We start from the raw sequence: 24,194 nt of genomic DNA, 5'->3' as shown, positions 1-24,194 counted from the left end.
AGCAGCTGGAGTAACTCAGGGTTTAACTGTGAAGGATGCAGGAGAGCTGGGGAGTCGACTGTACTACTGAGCCACAGCTCCCCCTACTATACTGCTTACATGGCAAGGTGAGTTTACAGTTTACACTAAATCTTCTGGAGAAGTGTCAAGCTAAAGCACCTATGTAATGAAGTCAGTTTCTATGACCACATGATAAACAATAGACAACACAAAGGTCATCTTACCAAAACTAAGGGTTCTGATAATCAAGGGGAATAAATCCAAAAGCTTCCTCTAGAAAATATGAGAAGGATCTAATATGATCAATATATTATTCTTGCTATGCAAAAAGTTATTCTTCTTGTTAAATGAAGAAGGAAGTAAAGGCAGATCAAAATAGTTGTTGATCGTATAATCTTCTATCTCAGCCATTCGTAGGAGCAACTATTAACAGACCTACTTTTTTATTATTAATTCTCATGTTTTTCACATAATTATTTGATCTTTTCTTTAAATAACAAGACCCATCCATCGGTCCATTATCGATAGGCTACTGCTTTAACCATTCAGTCATGGGAGCCGGAGCAGATCTCAGCTGTCATTGGGCGACAGGCGGGGTACCCTTGGGCTGTTTGCTAAATAATCACAGGGTTGACATATCGAGACAGATAACCAGCCACACCCCACTCACATTCACATACACACACGGACAATTTGACAGTCACGAATTAATAACAAGCAAATCCATGGATTGTGAGAAGAAGCCGGAGTACCTGAAGAAAACCCACACATGTACAGAGAGAACACCTAAACTCCACACAGAGAGGCTTCTGCCTGAGGATTAGACCAGGATCTCCTCGCTGTGATACAGCAGCAGCCCTAAATCATAAGAAACTGAGCTTACTGTAGTATTACACTATCAGTTTAGAGGTTATTTATTGTTATGGTTTTGAGATAAGGTATCTCTGTATTTCTGTCTTTTCTGGAAGATTTGACCTTTTGTAGAATTGAAAAAGCATGGAGATCTTTTGTATGTTGCCTCACAAGATGGTAAGACAGGCCAATTTATTAAAAAATCTATCAAAGCTGGACTGACCTTTGGTACTCTCCTGGCCCGGGGCTCCTGAAGTGTCCTGAGCTGTGGGTTCGACACAGAAATCATCCAAAGCTTCAACAGCCATCTCTGTGTCTTCAGGAAGTCTTTTCTGAAGTTTATCAAGCTGCTCTGAATGCAGGCTGGTCACCTTGGCTGCAAATAGAAACAGTATTTGGGTAATTAATTTTAACAATATTTGAACCAATGCTGATCTTAAATGCAGAAAATCATAGCATGTGCCTCATTTCATGCATTATGGGACAAGGGGCTAGGATTTCTGAACAGGTGAGCAGTTGCACATATTCTTCCATTATATCACCTAAAACAGTCACTGTTTTAACAATACATGAATGGTTGCCAGGTACAAATATTCCTGTTACGCAGCAAGCAAATTCTAAAATCCATTTCATAGAGTAAAAGCATTCATTAAAAATAAGAACAAGAGAATGACGCATGCACTCCACAAAGGCTCTGTAACTCGCCAGGAGAAAATTAATTTCTAGTCGCAACACAAGCACTAATAAAACACAACATGTTCAGGACAGTACTCACAGAGTAATGAAGTCAACATTGTACAGAGATGATTCCACTTGGTCAGAGCAAAGAAATTAAAATAAGTAAATGAAACCTTTTAAAATAACATTTATGCAGTTAGATATCCACTTCTTCTATTATTGAGACTCCTCAAATGGTACCTATCAAAGTCATCACATTGGATTTGCTAAATGTTACGAAATGAAACTAGCCACTAGAGGATGAAACCTAACCAATTAAAACACAGATAGCAAACCCAGAGGAAAAGATAGAGCAGACCCACGAGCAGATCCCATGAGAAAGTTGACAGGAGGAGCTGACCAGTGATTCATTCCAATTCTGTCCAGGTTGACTAAAGTGAGGTTTAGTCAGCTTGACTTTGAATCAGCTCAGCAGTGTTTGATTATGACGAGGCTTATTCTGGTTGAATGATTTGCTCTATCTTTAAAGTCATATCAACATAAAAAGTGGTCTCTTTTTCAAGTATAACATTTTAAAAGCGTCCAATGGAGGGCGAGCTGTTTCAGCCCGATGCTGAGCGCCGGCCTTCGAATCTGCTGCAAAGCTACGAGTCATTCAGCGTCTCATTAGAGGTTACAAAGAACGTTATTGTTGGGTTAACGAAAGCTGTGATTGTGAAGATGATTTGTGTGGGTGATGTTACTTCAACATAGCAAAGGGACTGGAGGAAGGATTTGCTTGATGGAGGGCGCTTTGTTGAAATGGTTTGATTTGGTGAGTAGAAATGATCTTTGAAACGTTTCCGTTATTCAGATGATACAACTGGACTAGTTGGCAACAAACCACGGAGAAGATGTCTTTGTTATCAATTTGATTTATTCTTGAATATATATTTACAGCTTATAAATACCATAAATTATGCAATTTTACAGTAAATTTCATAGCGGAAAAAAGGAACACGGCCTGCAGGCTGCTCAAATATATAAACCTATAAAGCATATAGTGTACAGCCAAAAATATATACGTAGATATATAAATCTGGCAGTGTGCAAAAAAAGCTGCTTTGGCGCTGCGGATCTCCTGAGCAAAGTCTAGGAGGTGCATGAGAGAGATCTGGAGAGGGGCTCTGAGGGGGGAAGGCCTCCTTCTGAAACAGAGGGAACCACAGACAGACCACAGACATGTACACAGCTGTTACTGTCAGATCGGCCTGAGAGGAAGGGATGCTGCTGCTACTGATGCATCAGAGAGAGAAAATTAATTCAGGGACATTCCGATGGGTTTTTGTTGTAAGGGGGGTTAACGAAGACCACAGCACAACAAATGTGTTAGTGCAGCTGTTACAGCGACGGAGCAACATGACCACCTAAAGGTGCTATGTGTGCATCAACATGTCATTAACCTCTACACTCATTTTCATTCTGAGAGTGACCAGGTTGGTTCATGGCAGCTCAGATGCTCAAACGAAGTACAGCTGAGGTTGATGGAATGTCAAAACTTTTGCAGGTATTTCTTTATAAACCAAAGTTTTAAAAACGTAAACAAACAACAAAAAGATATTTCCAAAAATAAAATGTGTAGTGTGAGGCGGTGGTCAGTGTATCATAAAAGTAATTGAAACTCGTCCTTTGGGACTGGTTGTCCAACGAACAGTCTTTCCTTGAGCCACATTGGTAGCATCGCAACAAGCAAAGTAGGGAAAAGTATTGAGAAACAGACTTATAAGTGTTGGCTTGAGTCTTAACTATAGTTATCAGTGTGCAATGTCTTTGTTGATATAAAACAATAACAATTTAAAATCACATGTGAAGATGCAACACATAGCACCTGAAAGAACTTAAGAGTTAGAAAATGCTGACTCATGCTGGTTTCTGATTGGTTAATTAGAGTACTGTAGAGTGGTTGGGAGGGGAGGGGGTGTTACGAAGGTTTTATGACCAAAGCTGGCCAATCGTCAGCTAATCAGAGCTCTGGAAACAGCATTGGAAATTTAAAACAGACAAATGATGAAAAATGAAGAAAAAGATGAAAAAGGAAAATGAATGAATTAGAAGTGGGTTATAAAGATGAAAAAGGGAAGATCTCAATCAAACAGAGTGCTGAGTTTTATACACTCTGTAATACAAATATTACACAAAACATTTCATTAAGGGACTGTCCCACAACAGGCCAGGGCCTCAAAAGTGCTTTTTAAGAAATACTCTAATTCTGCACAATGAAAGCGAGGATCTGAAGCCATAACAGCCAAGATCAAAACAAAAACAATGATGAAAATATACAAAAGAAATGAATAGCCAAACCTTGAATAACAAAAACAAGTGAAATATTTCCACTCAGTTTAAAATACATGTGATGTTCAGTTATGTGGGTTTTCGGGGGGTAGAAACTTTTTTAGGCAGATGTAAAATAATAAAATACACAGCATCGAAAGACAAAAGCTCTCATTGTTTTTGGCTTTTACGGATTTTCCTCGACAAACTGCATCTCAGATTTGATCAAAAATTCAAAGATAGGTCTTTTGCCCCTGTAAACAATGGACTTTTTTTATAGGAAGTACTGGTTGTGACAAGCAGAGCTCAGGAATTCTTCCATTAACACAAAGAAAAACAAACAAATCATACTCTGTAATTAAGAAGTCAAAATCAAATGACAGAACAAAAAGAGAAACTTAAAAACATCAATTGAGGTTCAGTAAAAAATACTGATCAAATGAAATCACATTTGAAAAATAACACTGTTTTGGCATTTCCAATGCATGTCTCTGAGGTGCAGAGGTAAAGTGCAGCAGGCAGAATGCAGAGTCAGTGCAACATCAAAATGATGTGGATTTCAGTAAACAACTCCTGTCAATAAAACCTTTCTGTCCTGTTGTTTATAGGGAAGTATCCTTGTACAGTAACACAAGAGATGCTAACATACTTCAAAGCGTGTCTGGAGTGCAGATAGGAAAGTTCAACCTTTAGTCACAATCTGACAGGATGAGACTTCAAGGAGGAAAAGGAACTTCAGCAAGATCTCAACACTCTTCAAACCTGTATACATATTTACTCTGGGCCTGAAGTCTGAACAGTTTAAAACAAGATGCAAGGGTCAAGTCAGAGCTGCTGTTTATGATGCATGTACCAACCTGAGAGCACGTTCATGTACCATTTCATACTCAAACATCAGTCAGAGCACCCACATGACATTTTGCTCTCAATGGCTTTTTGTTAAAATCGCAGGAAAAATTCACACCAGGCAAAAAATAAACAGGTGCAAACAAATCAAGCAAAGCACATATATGTCTACTTATTATTCGCTAGATTAAATGTCCCTTTGAAATCAAAACTAAAATGACACTTGGAATCTGGGAAGCAGAGATATTATTTGTTTTGAAATGACAATGTTTCTGAACACAAATAAGCCCAGTCTAACTCTCTTTCCCATGATGGTTGGTAGCCAATACGTGGCTACTGGACCAGCTGTGGCTCCTGGTAGATTTGTCCGAGCACCTCGTGCATCATGCAAAGAAGAGGACAGCCCAGGCTCAGTAGCTCATACAGGAACATAAAGTCTTGTGAGTAGCTCCTCATGTAGGCTCTTCCAGCTGTGAATGACTCAAACACACTTTCAAACAGCTGTCCAGGCAACACACACACAGCCCGGCTAGCACGCCTTGGCCAGCTCAAGCCTCGCCTTAGCAAGGAAACCAGGGTACCTGAGGGCTGAATCTGGACGCTGCCCATCACTGAGTAACTCCCACTGGCCAGAGGCGAGGGCTTGACACGGCTTTGGTCCTCCTACATTCCAGAAAGAGCAACAGAAAAAAAAAAAAGAAATCTAATAAAATCTTTTCTTCTATCAAACATCAAAGGAAAAAGTCAATTGATTTAAATTAGAGGCATGTCAAAGTGGATCATCAAGCATGCCCACAGCTAAGGGGTTTAAATAATACAGTCAAAAAAATATTGTATTTTTTTCTTCCGACACGTTTTTAGCAAGCAACAATACTGACCAAAAAAATTCAGTGCTATAAATTGCTGACACTTTTTACATCTATCTTTTGTTGAATATGAACATTCAGGGGCTGGGGATGATCCTCATCAGAGGTGGTAAAAAGAAAATCGAGATTCCTCTATTCTAAGATTTAAAATCGATTCATAATTTCCAAAAATGTTTTGAAAAAACCCCCCCAAAAGAAACGTTTCTTTGAGGAATAGTTTAAAGAATGGTTTTGAAATGACAATCAATTCTGAATAGAATCGTAACCCCAAGAATCGAAATTGAATCGATTATTGTAATTGTTTGAAGAAGGCCACAAGGTTCCTCCATGATCCTGATGAAGGCCACCAGCCGAAACACTTGGGTCTAATAAAGTTAATAAAATTGATCTTCATCATGCAAGTTGTTAAAGTTGTGCCAGAAAATCACTCTGCTTCTTGAATACAAACTTAGAAATATTACTTTAGTCCATTATCTGTTGTTAAAGATTGTGTAAATGAAAAAGAATCTAAAGAAGCATGTTAGGACATTTGGATGCATCTATTCTAGAACAGTTTTAAGACTTCTAGAAAGAGATAACATTGTTTGTTGCTAGGCAATCATTTCCTGAGTAGCAGCACACAGATAATCTTTTAGCAGATAAACAACAAAAGTGGCAGCATTCTTTAAACAGAGACTGGCTGGTGAACTTTCAAAATACACATTTTCCATTCCCTTTCTATATTTTAGTTTTCGTAAATTGAGCATTGACAAATGTATCTTGCTTACCATTCTCCTTCTGAATCTCCCCGTGTTAGTGCTGGTTTGACGCTGGGCATAGTGCATCTTGCAGTAGAACTTCCCTACAAAGGAAGCACACAAAAATCCACTCAGCTAGAGTCCTACAATATAAAAGATTATAAAAAGTTAACCTAAGCCTTTAAACAAAAACACTGCAGTATGACATCCACAATAAATTTGTGACATCAGTTAGGTCAGGTTTCTAGTGTTTCATTGGACGTATTTATCAAACCACATGATGTCCATAGTAACAGTGACTCAGACCTACCATCCTGTGAATCGAAGGTGTGCCCTCCAAGCCGGAGGGTGCAGTTGCAGACATCACAACGGAAACACTCTCTGTGAAAGAAGTAACCCTCAGCGCTCAGTCTCTCCATCACGTAAACCCGCTTGGTGCAGAAGTGGCAAATGTCACTGCCGCCGAGGCCGGGAGGGTAGTCCTTACGCACCACACACTAAAAGAAACGAGACCAGAGATAAGTCAGAGAGGGGAAACACACTGCTTCTTTAAGGGATGAGGATTTGTCCTTACAAAGGTTTGCAGAAATATACTTGAAGCAAGTTAGTCCCGTGGTTCAGCGGTGAGAGGTTCAATTTTAAAAGCTGCTGCAATCGTTCTAACTGCCAAAAATCAGTGAAGAAATTAAATGAAAGTTACAGTGCAAGTGATTTTCAAATTGTTGACGGAATGGTGAAATCTGCATTTTAAAAAGAAATAAAGTCAAGCTGACAAGTTATAGCAATTACACCAAACAAGCTATAAGCAATACCATGAGAGAGACACAGTTCATGTCCCAGGGCTCTGGTAATCCACACTGTTATTCATTTAATAGTACATGTGTATATATGTAAGTGTAAAGGATCCATGCCAGGCCAGAGTCTGCTCAAGGTCCAGGTCTCAAAGGAAAAGTTTGTTATTTTGAATTACATGCCTCACATGTATGAAACAAGCGATACCACACACAAATGCTAAGTCCCTGGGAGTCTTGTTGTCGGTATAACTCAAGCTTGTTATCCTTGTTCAACCACAACGTTTTGTTCTAACACAAATTACACATGCAGAATCTTTCAGCAACAAAGCCATTGAGTCCGTTTCTCAGAGCGTGGTAGAAAACCTTTGAGACAAAAGTCTCACCTCAAATTCCAAAGTCGAAATAAAGATTTACAAGCGTCAAATCTAAAGTGAGTGAGTAAGATGCAGAACCTTCAAAATCAGGCCAAGTTAAAAATCTAAACATTTCAACATTAATATCTTCAGCATTGCATGGAGCAGTGGTTAAGCTTTAAGCGAATAATGGACTTGAAGATCGAAGCGTCTAAATGTACTAGACTGCAGCCCAGCACCTCTGCCAGGAATTCTTGCTCCGATAAGGTTAAAAGGTGGTAAAAAATTAAGCAAAATCTGCAGACAGATATGTTAAAAAAAAACTCTAAACAATACATGAGCTTCTTTGTAGCCTTGACTACACAAAGGCAATTATTAACTGGAGATGCAGGCATTGCATTTTTAAAACACCATTAAGAAGTAAACACTGGGTTAGACTTGTGTTTGACACTCCACATGCGTCTTACCGGCGTGGCATTGGGCCTGTGGTCCGTCTCATATAAGACGGCCAGTAGCTGAGCTTTAGCGTCTATGGCCGATGATACCTTTCCAACTGTACGCTAACGTTAACACATGGGAGGACACAGAAGGAGCGGAGGGTTGAAGGAAAAACAGAGGGAATTGGAAACCACAGAGAAATTAGAAAGAGGACAGGAGGAAAACATGATCTACTTTATAAAACAGTATTGACCAGAAGAATGAACTGGTACCTCTTTTATGTAAGTAGGCGCTCCAGTTGGACAACTCTCAGAGCGAATAACTGACTTATGAGACATTCTTCTAGGGCTCTCAAGAGTGCAGCTCCCACTGGGCTAAGTGGACACCAGAATGCACATCACTCGGATGATGATAGGCAATTCATGTACATTAAATAAAAAGCTGAATATTTAAAAAGCATTTCCTTCTTTCTGAAGAATTAGGAACTTAGGATGAGTCTTTTCAAAATCAGACATAAGAGATCTCCTCTTCATTCAAAGAAGTTTTTTTTGACTTGCTTCAGTCGTTGACTGGTTACATTTGTAAGAGAGACACTAACACAAATAAATTTGCATCATGACACGGAATAAAAAAAAAATGTTGGATAGCATTGAGCTAGTGAACAGAACAGCTTGCTGCAACTAGAGATCTGCAGCTTGTCATGATACTGCACATGGATAAACATGAGGAAACTGTTACCTTCATGTGATCATCCTCAGCTAAGTTCTTTTTTTCAAATGTCTCCTGAGCACGTCTGTGAATCTTGTCCTGCTTGTTTTCTAGATTTTTTTGAGAAATCTCAGCTGTTCTCTCCAAATGTCCGATGTGTAAAGCTGTTTGACCGTTTACATCAGAGAGGGGAGAGGAGGTCTCATCAACGCAAGTTGATGTAAGTGCAGCAGGTGTTTTGTTGTCAACACGAAGAGAAGACATTTGTTCTGGTCTTTTAGGGACAGAGAAGGTTGAGGGCAGAGAGAAGTCTTTTTGCTTCTTGTCCTTGAGTCCGGCAGTGTGCAAGGGGACAGAGGAGAAACCGGCCTGAGCAGTGGGGTCAGGGACAGGATGGACAACGGGGGAGGCACTGGAGCTCTTAGATAAAGAGGCAGAAGGAGAAGGATGAGGGGACAATGAAGGAGCGGTGATAGAGGGTTCCACCTACAGGGGAGGAGTCAGAGAGAAACGAGGGACAGAACGGATTAAAACAGAAGGATGAAAGTGAAGGGTAAACAATAGACATCAGATCAAAGTTGATTTCACACACACTGTCTAAATTAGAAAAAAATGTGTAAGTGAATAATAAAGCTGTTAACAGAAACAAAGTAAAGGCCTTAAACACATGTTCCACTAACAGCTTCTTTGTATATCAGCTTGAGTCCTCAATGAAACCAGTTTTTATCAAACTTTGGAGATTTATAGTTATTTCAAGACACTTTAAGCTATTCTCAATCGCTGGCTTCAGCAGGATACAGGTCAAGTCAAGTATGACTGTGAACCAATCAGATGTTCAGAAATAAAATAAAAAGTGAGCTGTGTTAATCGTATATGTTGGCAGTACACTGTCAATCATATTAATTCAAGCCCCACTGTTAGCATACAAACCACACAAGGTTAGTGTTTACTTGAGTTCTTGAAAAAAGCTCAAAAAATACATTTGCAATAATAACAAGTAGGGATGAAACAATATACACCACTCAGAAAGTGATATAAATCACAAAACTGGGTTCATTATAGGGTTTAATCATGTTTTCATGAAGTGTGACCTAATTGATGTCCATTTATCAATTCTGATGGAAGTCCTACTCTTATTGATGAGTAATTCTGTTATTTCAGTTACAACAAACTTTCCCTTGCATGTTTTGTTTGTTATTCGATGTCTCTCGAGTTTCTCAGTCGCGTCATGCCGTTTGTCTATCAGTATACATTCTTTCCCACTTGTCATGTCCGTCATGCGTTTACTTCACTCTTCACCCCACTATGAAACCAGACAGGGCGTCCATGGCCACATAATCTTCACTCGCTTCAGCCACGTTTGTGCACCTTTACTTCTTCAACCACTGATGTACAAGACAAGCTAAAAGCAGAAAGTGCCCTCTGCTGGTTAAAAAGAGTATTATGAAATATCTTTGTTTTTGTCTTATCGATTTACATTGTTTATATTTAAATCCGTCCATTAGATATTGTTACATTCCTAAAACCAGGTTATATGAAGAAATGGTTTTGTATCACAGTAAAAAAAAAGAAGACGCAATGAGTAAAGTTTAACGTCTATGAGGTCTATTATTTTTAAAGTGTTGCCTTGAGAATGCCTTTTTTTTAAGACCGTATACTATAATTAAACTCTGCGAAGGAAAATTCAGATAACATAAATATACAAATTCACATTTTACACTTATAAAGGCACAACTTTAGCATGTTAATATGCAGAGCTCTTTTTAACGTCTTAAGCTGCATGGTTACATAAATTAATTATTAAGCGTATTCCTTTATAGCCTTCTAAAGAACAACACTTCTGAAATGTTTTGTTCATAATCTGCCTTCACAGGTTGTACTATCAAACTGCTGAGCAAAGCATCTAAAAATCCAAATTTATGTGCAAGAACACCCAATCAGTAATGTTGGCGTTTTCAAGCAAAACTTGTGGTAGTGGGGAAATAAAAAATCTATATGTAAAATGAAGAAACAATGAGCCCCTTAATTGATCTGAATATTGAATATCTTTTATCAAGCATACTGTAGATATTATTGCCGGAATAAGACAATATAGGTACTGGTCCTGATTCTACTTCTGATTCTTTGTACTGCATCTTGTAGAACATGTGGAAACATGTGCACTGTTCTTGTCCCTTAAGCCTGCTGTTGTTAGGAGCATACAGTTAACCCACATTTGACAAAAGCCAAGCAGTGTTTGGTGCAATACACCACCTGTGACTCAGATAGAGGAGACAGAAGAGCAGAAGGAGGTTTCTTAGACCCCGTAAACATGGAGGACAGGAGGACGGCTCTCTCTTTTATACTCTGTCCGGAAAATTCTCTCGTAGACAGTCTCTTGCCTTTACTCTGCACAGACAGCATTTTGCAGGAAGAGAACATGAAACTCCCTAAAGAAACTGAAGTCGTTGTAAAAATATCAAGCACATCCGATAAGACATTCACCTGCTGCAATGACTCCTCTGACCTGACGGAGGAAGGATCATTGTCCCAAGCACAAGGAGTGGAAGCAGAAAGCTGACCGTTTCTCTGGTGAGGAGAGGTGCATTCTGGGATGTAATGCTTAGCTACATTAGGGCTTGGTGAACGGGAAGGACTTAATGGACTCTTAGAGCGTGAGGGTGAAGGAGAGCGACTGTAGTTGCCCTGAGAGCGAGAGCATTTAGGGGTAGACGCAGCGCTGGGATTCTCCAGTAAACGAAGGTAGATGGAAGGCTGGAAAGAGGAGAGGAGGAGGAAACAGGAGTTTTAACACTAATGAATCACAGTACTTATTATCTCTGCCTAAATAAAACTTACAGCTTATCTTACAAAAGAGAAAAAGAAAAAGAAAAAAAAAAAGGACACATTTTAAGTTTCAGACGTAATAAGTATAAGGAGCTGCATAGTGCTGTTAATCAAATGGCGAACTCATCCATCCAGCCACACTCACAAAAAGTGCTAAGACATGTTCGGAGGGAGGCGTACCTGCCACTTGGGGCGAGGGGGAGGCAGGGGAGGGGGAGGGGGGGCTTCCTTTGGTTTGGCAAAACGAGGGTTTTGTCGGTCCTCCTCCTCCTCCTCCTCCTCTTCAGAGAGAGGAAGTGGAGAGGTGGAAGGGGACTCAGAAGGATGAAAGGAGGAATCAGATGGGTCCTCGTCAGACTGATGCAAAGAGGAAAGGACAGGGAAGTACTGAAGCTTAGGAAAAGGAAAACATTAGATTGGAGATCATTTACAGCACGTTTTCACCTGGATGTTAGATGTAATCTCAAAGACACGATAAGGATAAGAGAGTTCTTAATATTCTCAGTGGGAGAAGAACATTAAATGAAGAGATTGACAAATAGGTTTTTCACATACATGTAAATGCTTGTCATGGATTCGGAAATATGTAGTCATGAAAGGGCAAAGACCAACACCTGCAGCAGGGTGAGGGTGAATAATAACATGAAGCCTGATTTACATTCTGAATGGAACATGGAGGAAAGACAATAATGACAATGTTGATTATTTAAGAAATAACCTGTGAGAAACTTTGAAGACATTTGAAAGTGATTCAATTTAAAGCATTAATATTTTACCCATTTCACATTTTGAATTTGATGTCTTAAATTTCCTTTGAATGGATGAAAAAAATTCAAAAGTCAGAAGATTGATTTTTTGTCTGATTTGACTCTTGATACTCAATTGTTGAAACATTTTACATCAGTATTTCACCAGTCAAATATGAACAACTCAATCAGGTCTCTGTTCCATCAGATGACAAAAGTCAACTCTTTAGTCCACAGGGGGACATGATGTCTTTTATTTTTCAGCTACAAATAGTAAAACTCAAAGCTCATACATTCAGTAATGTATTAATAAAATTAAGTAACCAGCTCAAAATATTTAAGTTATTACAGCTTTAATGTCTTTAATGTTCATCTTCAGTGAGGCTGATCCTTTAACGGCTGTCAGAGTTTCTTCTGATATCGTTTTCAAACCTTCTGTCTCTCACCTTGTTGCTCGTCTTTCCTGTCGAGTTTTCCTCAAACTTAGCCAACAGCTGAGTTGCCATGGAGCGGACCTTGTTCTCGCGTAGCTCTCCATCCTCACCAGCAGGTGGGGCACTGTGACAAGACAGCTGACGCCATGCAAGGGACGTGGAGGGATCATAGGAGAAGGAGAAATAAATTCACTTAATATTCAGCACTGGAAACACCAAACATTGAAAATGCCCCTTGAAATATACCTCTGTGAGGTAGTGGTTGCCTTTTCGCCGTCTCTTATGAACTGAATCTTCCTCAAGCTTCTTGTCATCCTGGGATAGTAGATTTAATAAAGATTCATTTACAACAACAACATATCAAACACCCGAGTATCTGAATCATGCTGAAACAAACAGAGAGGAACTTAAGAGCGGTTTAAGTGTTAATTTTTATCAAAACAGAAAACTAAGCATTACACTGTTCATCATCAAGAAGGCCTCTACAGAGTCATTATAACAATGCCAAAATATCTGTGTAGCATTAACTTATCACTTATTATAAATTCACTCATCATCTTGCCCAGAGAAAGAGAAAAACAGAACATGTAGAATTCAAACTATGTTTTGCGTTACCCTGGGTATCCTCTTCCTGGGCTGAGCAAGCTTGTGATTTGATTTGGATGGATACTCCTCACTGTTCTCATCTGGTTGCCTTGAACCTGGAATATAAACACAGACATATAAAAAATACTTACAAAACATAATACTTATACAAAACAGCAGGAGCAACGAGGGGTTAAGTGTCCAGGGACAAACTGGACACGTGGTGATTCTTATCCAAATGTAACTTAGAGAAACATTTCATGTGGCTCGTCCAGTTATCACAGAGTATAGATTACATAACTTTATCCTTCCATCAGATATACAGGAACACGAGAAGAGAATCTTTAAAAAAAAAACAAAAAAAAACAGGAATTACACGTCTCTGAAAATATCTCAAGCGGAAACTTCTTATTTCATCCAGAAACATCCATTCTCCACCTCCACTGTCAGTGACTTTCATACTGAAGCTCTTCAAACTCTACTAAAGCGTTTCTCTTTTCTGCTCAAAGATTCTAGATAAGTACTCATAATTAACCCAGGCTGAAACGGATTTTCAGTTTGGTGTTTTTGGCAGTTTCTCCACATAACTTCGACTGTTTTAAATAGTTTAAGACCACAAAAAAACATCTTGTAATGTTGATCCACTTCTGAGCTATTATTAATAGAAGAATAGTTTTCACACTCCTGTGTCAGTGTGGTTTAAAATTCGGAATCTGGGTGTAAAAGATAACATTATTCATTTTCAAAAGGATTGTTAAATTTTCTATGAACACACACTTTTTGCCCTCTAAAAAAAGTTGCTAACAAGCTTGCATACAAACTGTGCCAGAAACCATTACTGCAGCTTTGGATAACAATTTACGGTAATATTTCTTTAATCAAGTTACAATGAAACCCAATATTAAACTCTTTGTGAGCAGAGTTTTCCCCAATCATATAAATAGTCTTCTAAATTCTACAGAATTCTAAATTCCCACCAAATGGACTGGAAAAATGGCTTTCCCAGCCTTTCAGAGGCGTGGATATCTCCATGGTGACAGCAGTGTGGGTGAATTGACATTCGCAGGACGATGATAATAAAGCAAAGCTGAAACGCAGCTGAAGCCTGAGCTGACAGTGTTCGTGTGACTGAAGCCGAGGACCTCCAAGTCCAACGGAGTGATTGGATATGGCTTCCACAGACATAGTGCGCATACCAGTCATGTCTCTGGCAGGGACGAACCTGACCACGCTTGTGTAACATGCAACTCTAGCTCACCCAAAGGATAAAATAGTCCCTGAGCCTCACTTGTGTCAAATATGACTTGGCTTCCACTTAAGGAGAAAAAACTTTTTAGATATGTTTAGTGTAGAGATTTTGAAGAAGTTAAAAACTAAAAGCGATAATGTGTACTACTATTAAAAGTCTAACAGTGAGGTTGCAAGTACTTCCCTCTCTCCCTGTTTGATTAAAAAAAAGCACTACATCCTGTTTTCACAGCTTTACTTGGTTAGGTGTCGTATTCCAAGGAGCTGCCTTTTCTTCATCTGTTCGTTCTATTGAACTGGATCTCTTTTTCATAAGCTGCAGTACATTTGTTAACTGATCTCTTCCTCTTTGGGAAACAGGGGTTAGCAAGTCAAGGAGGCATTGACACTCTATTCCATGCCAAAATTGGATACCATGGTTTACAGTACAGAGCTTGAGTTGACTCCTGTACATTTGAATTCAAGGATCTACTGAAGGTTGCTGTAACATTAATCAAGAAGGAGAACAATCTTTCTTTAGTTGACCAATGAGTCTATTAAACTGAGCATTCACAGGTAGGACAGCCACAGGATCAATAGCACACCAGCCATCCACTCAACTACTGATCAATAATTTTCTCAATATAAATGTTATGTTTAACCAAATCCTTATCTTGTCTTTGGATGAACAACAGAAAAATGTCATCCAACTACTCAATGCCGCCCGTAAGAGGGGGGAAAGGGAAAAGCTTCCTGGGGTCAAGCCACATTGGTGGGTCCATTGAAGTAAGCTAAAACATTGCCCATCTTAAATTAAAGCAATAACCTCCATTTATTTTATTAACACAACAAAATGTTTCTTTATGTTGCCTGTATCAAAGTGTAATCCCCCCCCAATTTTTAAAATGGGATGAGCCGTTCTTTTTTTTTTTTATAATATCAACGATATGGGCATCCCATGAACTTAACTATTAGATCAGCAAAGTTGGACTGCTTATTGCTACACCAGGACCTGTACATAGGTTAGGATGCAAGAAAAGAAACACAGCTAGAGTGTTTGAACCCAACAAATAATTTGCTGACAAGCTTTTTTTAGGCAGCTCCAAAGCTGATACAAGTCAGGCTGAGGATGCTAATGTTAGCCAGGAGGCTGGCGCTAACTCTGCTGATCCAACACACATCAATATTATTTAATGACATCTTTGGAGGGCTCAGTCTCTGTGGGTGGGATTGTTACTAATGCTACATTTGAATTCAGCTTCCTTACTGAAGCAGGAAGAAACCTTACCGTTGTTGTTTCCTGTGGTGTTCCTGAAAATCTCATAGAACTTGGAGAGGTAGAGAACCATCAGCAGCTTGTCTGGTTCGGCTTCTGCAGCCATCTCCTTTCCCCTCGTCACTGGCTGGATGCCAAATTCCCGCTCGGCCAAGTCAAACGCCAACTGGTTGTTCTCGGCCACGTCCTCCTCGTTCAGAGAGTCAAAGTCACTGAGGACGAACCAAAGGGAGGGGAAGTTAGCCTACGAGTTCATGCTGTTTCTGTATCATGGAACAAAACCTTTGCACATTCATTTCATAAGACTGGTGCATAGGACAGCAATGTGTCCACCAAACCTTAAAGGTAAAACCTTGCAAACAAACTTTTATTAAGTCACCAATGAATGTTTGTAGGTAAGACAGTGTGCTGGAGTCTTCAAACATCCTCAACATTCCTGCTGCTGGATGGTCGTGTGTGGTGAGATGAGGAGGAAAACTGCAGGTGGATTATGCTCTACATGAACTAGTTTTTTTTTTAAATCAGTAAGTGATTGACTATATTAGAGAAAGTCCTTCAGAATTGTCCCACAATGCTATGCACGCCAGAGAAAAGTCCGCTTACGGACGTGATGATCACAAGACAAAAAGCCTCCCGACAAAGTCGTGTACATAATCAGCTGACCACATGACCACAGAATAATGAAGTCTTATGTTAACTTTTACTGAAAAAAATGGTTTTACCCAATGCCTTTTTGAATTTAACTATTTGTAACATATCTTTAATGTAGATATGTAGAAAAACTCAGTGTATTTTCATTACGTTTGCCCCCACTCTTGATATTAATGCTAGGCACATTTTAGTATGACATTGTTGGAAAGTGATTAGAGGGGTGTAACTACAGAGAAGCACCACTTTCATCTGCAGCTCCTCTTTGTTTACAGACCTTGAAAATGTTTTTCAGCCCACACTGTAACTTCGGGTACAGACGGTCAGCGCAGCAGAGGCTCACATGGCTTCATCACTAATGGATGATCTTCATAGTGAGCCTTGAATGAGTTTTCAAAGGACGAACATGAATTTGTGAGTATGTGTGAGTGAGCTAATAAGATTGGACTGTGGTGAGAAGACCCTTTAAATTACAGCCTCTGCCATCACTGTTTGAATGTGTGTGTGAATGTTGACACTTTAACTGTGACACTCTGAGTGCTCTGAAGACCTTATAAATTTAAGTTATTGTTTCAGGTTCCTTTAGAGCTGCTGAATTGTTTTTGAACTTGTTTTTCTTTATCAGCTTTCTCAACTCTTTTCTATTTTTTTAGGATTATTTCAGAGGAAAGTTTTCTTTGATTGGACGGGTTATTTCTGAGAATTCAGAGATGGACAGGATTTGGGGGAGAATTTTGGAAGACATGCAACAACACTGAACAAACAAACCAGCGACAGTTAGTTTTACAGAATGTGCCGTCGAGGTTTGCTAAATATAAAAACGCGTACACTGGGCCTGTTCAGCCCAAAGCGACAGATAGAAGCAACAAGTTGGTGAACAGTGAGTATTTCAGTGAAACACCATTAAACTGCTCCTTTAGAACGTCAATGATAGCAGGCATGTAAAGGTATATGATAGCTGAAGCAATCACAAGAAGAAATCTTTTACGAAAAAACACAACTGTTCCTTGAAGATCAAAGAGTTTGCGCCAAATTCATATGAATTAAAACAGTTCTTTGATTGGCCATAATATACTTTACTAACTAGTAGCAGACTGGTGAACTGACCACCCATACTACGAGTCAATGCACTATCATAGCTAAACACCACTGTTAAACATGTACAACATCAAATCATCTTCTCTATATGAGTACAGATTATATTCTGTTTGAGAGAACATAGCAACCTGCAACAACAAAGGTCAGTGAAGAACGTTTGAGTCTACGTCTTGGGACATGTGCCAAGATGGCGCCGCAGATGGTTACCATGGAACTGTTCTCTCTTGTAGCTGTTGAGTTTTTCGAATTACCTCATGTTTACTTCATCATCCTTTTGCACTACCGCTGCACTATTACCTTATTTAGTCTTATACACATTAGTCTCCAATTGCTTGTTTATATTTTTTGGTTAATTGCTAATATTTAATGTTTAGATTTGAGCGCACAGTCTACCCAAGTTAAATTCCATGTGTGCTAAACATACATGGCAAATAAAACTGATTCTGATTCTAAAAGAGCTTTCTCAAAGTAATCACGTCATACCCATTAATCATGATGATGTGTTTGTTTGTCGTCTCACTTGTCTGCATTGTGACTGGCTCAAGTAGGTCAGCGTGAACTATATGACACCCTGTTTTTGACACTATACTTAGGTGTAGTGTCAGATTTTCACAGGCAACTTGGAACAAAACTGCAATGCACTTGTTTGGTCACATACAAGATGGTGATACTGTCCAGCACAAGAGTCTGCTTCTAGAAAAGAGAAAAATGTGTCGACGTGATTTTCTATATTCTGAGAATAAAAGAAACTGCTGGACACTTAAATCCACACTGAGATGGCTACATTCACCACGATGAGTTCTGTTATCACTGGCCTCTTAAGGGCTCTAGAATGCTCATGTCTTAATCTTTAAGCATTCAGGACACTTAGCACCACATGTTCAGTAATGAGTTGATAAACCTAACATCCAATCACATCATTGATGGGCTTTAAAGGTTCCTCCAACACACTGAGCAGAGGAAGCCGTTCTTTCTTTCTGATCACATTTAATTATTTGGCAATCAATGTGTGAGAGACTCTGTGTCAATCTTGTTAAACGAAATTAAAAAAAAAAAAGATGATAAATGTTTAGCGACAACTCCTATGATGAAGATGAATTTCGCCAAACTATGTGTGTTTATTTACCTTTAATCAAAATTAAAAATAAAAAACATTTAGGCTTTTATGTTGAATTGTTATCTGTATTTTACTTGCTGTTTGACTTTTATTTTGAAATAATGTAAGGACCTCCTAGTAGACCGAAGGATACAACGTTGACTTAACAACTGAAAAAGAACACGTTACAACTCGCTCAAAAAATGAGTGAAAACAGCTATAAGGAATGGTAAAAGGTGAAATGTTTGAGGTCATAAGGTAAGATTTTTTACTTTTGACTCGTCAGCTGAGCCGTCTCTTTAAAAGAATTGAGCCATTCAAACATGCAGCAGGTCGTTCTTTCAAACTATGACAACAGTGGTAGGCCTGAAGGGACAAAATAACATGAGACTGACTGCGATTAAAAAACAGGATTAATTTCAGACCTTGATTAATAATTAGTCCATGCGGACACCACTACTTTTCTTAAGACTGAGATCTAAAATAGCTGCCAGTATGACTGTTCTTTGAATCAAATGAACTGTTTTGTTATAATTGTTTGGTTTAAGTTATTTGTTCCCTCCCAGGTCTCTTTTGCAAAGAGCTCTTTTAACTCTTAGCTCGGGAGGGACTGTTTAAACACGACTTCAATAAAACAATTCATTTGATCCTGTGCGTTCATGCTTAGTTCAAATAGAGCCAGTCTGGACATGACTCCTCAGAAGGCCTCAGAAAACTTCCCCAACCTGAATAACTGTCACTGATTCAGTTTGCAGCGTGGCTGCTGTGTGTTCTTACATGAGCTCTGGCCTCTGGCGGTGTATGAGAGCACAGAGGGCCAAGCCGTTCTTCCAGGATGACGTGAGGTTGGTGACGTTGACCCCTCTGTAACCTTGAGTCTGCTTCTGACACCAGGTCAGCAGCCGGCCAGGACGCACATCAGAGTCTGTGCAGAGAAACAAAACACACCCACGAAGAAATCAGTGAGGTACCGACAAACTGTAGACTTTGAATAATAAAATTCATGTCATAAAAATGTATAAATAAACCATGTAACTAGATATACTTCACAGCAAGCCTCAAGCAAAGTAACCGTGCAGATACAGAGCATTCAAGTCTCTGTACAATCTGTCCGTCTTTAACAATATGTGGCAACTGCTTTGATGCACTTTAGAAGCCCAATTCTGTTTATTAGTGTCTTTCATTCCTGTGCAGGGAAAGAATAAAGAGAGGAAACGATCCTGAGAGCTTGATGACATTGTGTTTCAAAGATGTAAGTTATGCATGAACAAATTCTAAAACGTGTTTTTTACAAAGTACTAATGATGATCCTCAATGAAGTCAGGTTGAAAACAAGAGTCTGTCCTTGTATATGAACAACAACCCATGGGTCAGATGACTGTTTGTGCTGGGAGTGGAGATGACTCACAGCGACAAACCCACACAGAATGATCGCTCTCTCCTTCCCATCAGCGCTCATAAGGGTCTACAGTGACGGTTAGCTCCAGGCTTTGTCTTTACAACCTACATCTTTGTTGTACACCTTTTTTAGTTTTGTTTCACCGACATCATATTAAGGAGGAGGGGACTAAAGTTGTTAGCAATCAAAGCTTCAAGAAAAAGGGAATACTGGATTTTTATTTCTCAGGGGACCTGATGCACACTCTCCCTCATTTTGCTTTGGACAAGTTAATAATTCACTTTTTATGTCTAAACCTGAGGAGCGTAAAGTTAGAGGTGGCCTTGTTGCCGAGAATTGGCCAAAATGTCCGTGAAGGAACTGGCGCCCCTGTCCCATACTGTTTATCAGCGTTACCCTGCTGGAGCAGAGCAGGGCAGGTTAGCACACGTCTGTCAGAGGCATCATGTCTGACCCTCATGTGGGTGAAATCTTATCCAGCTGTATTGTCTGTGATGAGGTGTGTCAGCTGTGACTGAGATAAGGCTAAAGTTTCCCCTCAGCAGAGACACAGAAGCATTCACTATGACGTCAGCCTTCTTCTCCAGTGAGCCATTAGGCCCCCTTTTCCACCGAGCGCTTCGAACAGCGTGGCCACACTGACTCAGGGCTGAGACGTTCACTCATCAATTGCAGCATCTTAATTTAACTTGTGAAGAGCCTCACTTTCATGAAGTGCTAATGGGCTTTGTCTGCCTCTTATCTCAGCGGTGACTCATCGGCTGATCAGATTACCATTACAACACAAGAGGGAGCTTTGGAAGAAGAGTGAAGTCACATTTGGGAGGTTGGCAGCAATCCTCATAGACCCAAAACATGCCAAAAGATCTTTCATGAGTTTAAAGTCGGATTTATTAATAACAGACTGGACACAAATGTTCCTGTGCTATGTCATCACATCATCTTTTAAATCAATCTGACTTATACTGTCTGTTGTTTGTTACTGAATTTAAAGGCAGTCAATGTATTATGTCTGGAACTCTAATATTCAACTGTATATTTTATTCATGTGTTATAATGATAGCGATAATGTGATTACTATTATTTTTAATGCCATCATCATCATCTCATCTCCACAATAACAACAAATCCATATTTTGTATCATTAGTGTTACCATTATTAGGGCAGCTGTGGCTAAGTGGCTCATCTCTCAAAGACAGAGGCGCTTCTTATCAACAGGCAACTGCTTGGGGCCCCAGACCAGAAGGGGGCCCCCTGAGTTCTTACAAACTGAAACCTAAGCAGTGACCCAAAATGTGCCAATTCTGCAATGACAGTAGGGGGAAAAAAAACTCCCTTAGGGGGGCCCCATCTGAAAGCACTCACTCTTGCTGTCTCTTCCTGCTAAGGATTTCACTGTCAAAACCAAAGTTTGTCAATTGTGGTCAATCAAGAAAAACAAAGAAGAATAAGGAGAGAAAAAAGAAACAGGGAAAAAGAGGAAGAGGAGTCAGTGTTCGGACACTATTAGACATGTTGGTGATGAACACTGGTTGCAGGGCCCCCAATGGATTTTTTGCCCGTGGCCCCATCACCACTGCTCAAAGACAAAACACTCTAGGGTTCAATTCCCATCTCTTGCGGTCACATGTCAAAGTGCCCCTAGAAAAAACACTAAACAACAAGTAGCTCTTCGCCAACAGCGTGTAGAATCAGTGTGTGAATGTCATCTACAGAGTAAAGCTTCGAGCGATCTTACCATTCCTGTTTTTCTTATCATTATTATTTTAACTTAAAATCCTTGTCTTTCATATCTTTAATGTATCATTATCATTACTTTAGGATGTTAGTGTTTACACAGCTAATGGCACTGAAGATGTGATGCCTCACCTCTTCTGGATAAGTTCACAGATCTACGTTGAGGTCCTCCTACTTCCAGCTGACATGAAGACTCCTGGCCATCAATGAACAGGTGGCGCACCTGAAAGGAAGACAAAGAAAAATACCAGGGGGGAAAAAGAGGAAAGACAGAAGAAGAGACAATGTCCTTTAGTTGACCATCGTTTTAAAGGAGTTTACATAGAAAATAATTCACAAACCTGAATGTTAAAATAGTTCTCCAACACACAAACTGGATTGAAACATTTTATTCTGATGTCATGGTAAATAAGAGCTGAGGTTCCATAAATGAAATATCTCTTAAATTGTTCAATTCAATTAGCTTTTAATTGCAGATATTTTTAAAGTGTCGGTCTGACCTGATGTGGGCGTACGCAGCTGGAGTTGAGGTTGGGGTAGCGGGTGCCAGGATCGATGGAGTACTGCTCAAAGTTTTTACTGATGTTCTCCGTGGTGGTCTGAGGCAGCAGCCTGTAGAGACTCTCCCTGAAGAACAGAAGAGCAGATATGATCTGCACATTCTTGATAGTTTAGCTTGAAAGATCTGAGAACTACACTTCGAGCCCTGGATCTGTCTGAAGACAGGAAACATGTTGCCATCAACACTATAAAACAAAAACCTCTCTCGCCTTTTGGGAATTATGCTTACTGTTGCTCTTCATCACTATTATGTATCCAATGGAAATAAATACAAGACCTAATGTTACTTCCCGTGATTTCTGATAGTTTTTTCACATGCTTTGAACACTGCGGCTTAAACAATGCTGCGGCTAATTTATGGATTTTTTGGGGGTTAACAAGCTTCATGACGCCAAAACATTTGGCCTCATCACATCGGACCAATGAAATGACATGCGTTATGTGCATTTAAAGTGGCACTCCGAGTTGAGTGGGAAGCTTGGAGGAGTTACGGTGAGAATTCATTTACCAAAACTTGCCTCATGCGACTTTTGCTCAAGTCTGCCAGTGGATCCTGACAGCGTGGAGCAGCGTCAAAAAAATCAACTATCACTAACGGGTTTCGAAGTGCTGGACTGCTGCGTGATGAAGAGAACAGCACAAGCACGAATTTGCCTCAAGATGAAAGTCTGACAGTGACAATGAAAAAGAGTACAAATACATTTATTTATCTATTTTTAGCCGGTGCGGCTTATATCCAAGTGCGCTCAATAGTCCGGAAATTACGGTACATAAAGTTACAGTATGCTGCATTCAAATCCACACACCTCTCAGCCAGTGTCTCCAGTGGACTCTTGCCTTGTGTCCAGCTCTTCACCATCCAAGCAGTGTCGAAGGCTGCGAGAAAGCCCCGAGCACAACCAGTACCCATCGGCCAGAAGGGCTGCAAGCAGAGAACATGGTGTGAGCGAGAGCACACGAGCTGAATGTCACACAGTCAGACATGAGCAGAACACAACAGCCGCTGTCACTCCTTACTGTACCTCGAGCAGACTGTCTCCCACCAGCGCCACCACCAGCTGATGTCCATGTTTCTCCCGGATCAAGGCGGCGTTCTCCGAGGCGTACATGCTGGTAAAGTCGAACATGGCAACATCAGGTTGTCCATAGTGGTTGATGGCGTAGTCCAGGGATGGCAGCTGGTAGTTTGTGCCAAAGTCGGCTGCTTCACGGGCGTAGGAGAGCAACGCTTCCTGGTTGACATTGTCAAGGCTCAGCAGTCGCTCTGTATCGATGTAATCCTGTAGGAGAAAATATTTAGAAAGTTGCACTCTACCAGGACCAAGACTTTTCTCTTCAGAGTTATTGCTGGTTTTAACCTTTTGTTAAGCGATCTACAATACCTTCGCTGAAAGTTCTTAGAATGGTTCCTGCACATAATCTTGAGCTTCCTGATTTGGTTTCCATAATTTCAGGGAACTTAAATCACATTTGTTATTCCATTTTTGTCAACCTCACAAGTAGCATATTATTTGGCAGCAATGTGTGACAGTGAAAATGACAGTGAGTGGCAAGTCCAAGGAAGGCTAATTCAATGATTTCCTTTCCCTTTGAGTCACCCAGGAAATAACTGGATCTTGTTGTTTGGAGGTGTGAAGTATTATCGTCACCAAAATAAAATATCCTTAAAACCAGGTCAGAAACAAAGACAAATTTAGAAGAAAATATTTTGGACTGATTGAGTAACATAATCCCTATTTCTCATATTTTAAATTGTACATTTATTCTGCAGAGTGAGAACTATGATGTCCATAAGTGGTTCATTTGTTGATAAGTAAGGCATCCAAAGTGATGAGGCCTCTGAGGCTTTTGCTCTCTGAGCTCACTCTCACACAGCTGAGAGTGTTGCAATCACTCGGCACTGTAAGGCAATGTAAGATTAGACGGAGACCACTGAGGGCACAGCGAGGCAGGGTTTCACCACCTGTGTGTACGTGTG

The 24,194-nt window shown here is 39.9% G+C and overlaps 1 protein-coding gene across 2 annotated transcripts in view; it reads right to left on the bottom strand.

Annotated features, from left to right (window-relative positions):
* The window catches only part of mical2b (microtubule associated monooxygenase, calponin and LIM domain containing 2b), a gene marked incomplete at its 5' end in the record, with an annotated part of 39,486 nt that overhangs the window by 7,058 nt on the left and 8,234 nt on the right, over nt 1-24,194 (bottom strand). The window contains 19 exons of one of the 2 annotated variants that reach the window (XM_079345572.1): nt 1,076-1,228; nt 5,268-5,349; nt 6,320-6,393; nt 6,600-6,786; nt 7,904-7,996; nt 8,147-8,248; nt 8,613-9,068; nt 10,836-10,970; nt 11,067-11,336; nt 11,589-11,765; nt 12,601-12,726; nt 12,835-12,903; nt 13,204-13,289; nt 15,689-15,888; nt 19,296-19,443; nt 21,788-21,878; nt 22,156-22,282; nt 23,023-23,138; nt 23,239-23,496. In XM_079345572.1, the coding sequence (XP_079201698.1) occupies nt 1,076-1,228; nt 5,268-5,349; nt 6,320-6,393; nt 6,600-6,786; nt 7,904-7,996; nt 8,147-8,248; nt 8,613-9,068; nt 10,836-10,970; nt 11,067-11,336; nt 11,589-11,765; nt 12,601-12,726; nt 12,835-12,903; nt 13,204-13,289; nt 15,689-15,888; nt 19,296-19,443; nt 21,788-21,878; nt 22,156-22,282; nt 23,023-23,138; nt 23,239-23,496 (2,950 nt within the window). The remainder of the gene's footprint in view (nt 1-1,075; nt 1,229-5,267; nt 5,350-6,319; nt 6,394-6,599; nt 6,787-7,903; nt 7,997-8,146; nt 8,249-8,612; nt 9,069-10,835; nt 10,971-11,066; nt 11,337-11,588; nt 11,766-12,600; nt 12,727-12,834; nt 12,904-13,203; nt 13,290-15,688; nt 15,889-19,295; nt 19,444-21,787; nt 21,879-22,155; nt 22,283-23,022; nt 23,139-23,238; nt 23,497-24,194) is intronic. The other variant, XM_079345573.1, reaches the window with a different exon arrangement.

This window comes from Symphodus melops (assembly GCF_947650265.1).
Source record: "Symphodus melops genome assembly, chromosome: 6".
NCBI lineage: Eukaryota > Metazoa > Chordata > Actinopteri > Labriformes > Labridae > Symphodus > Symphodus melops.
The sequence above is the reverse complement of the archived record's forward strand: the minus strand, read 5'-3'. Positions and strand labels throughout refer to the sequence as shown.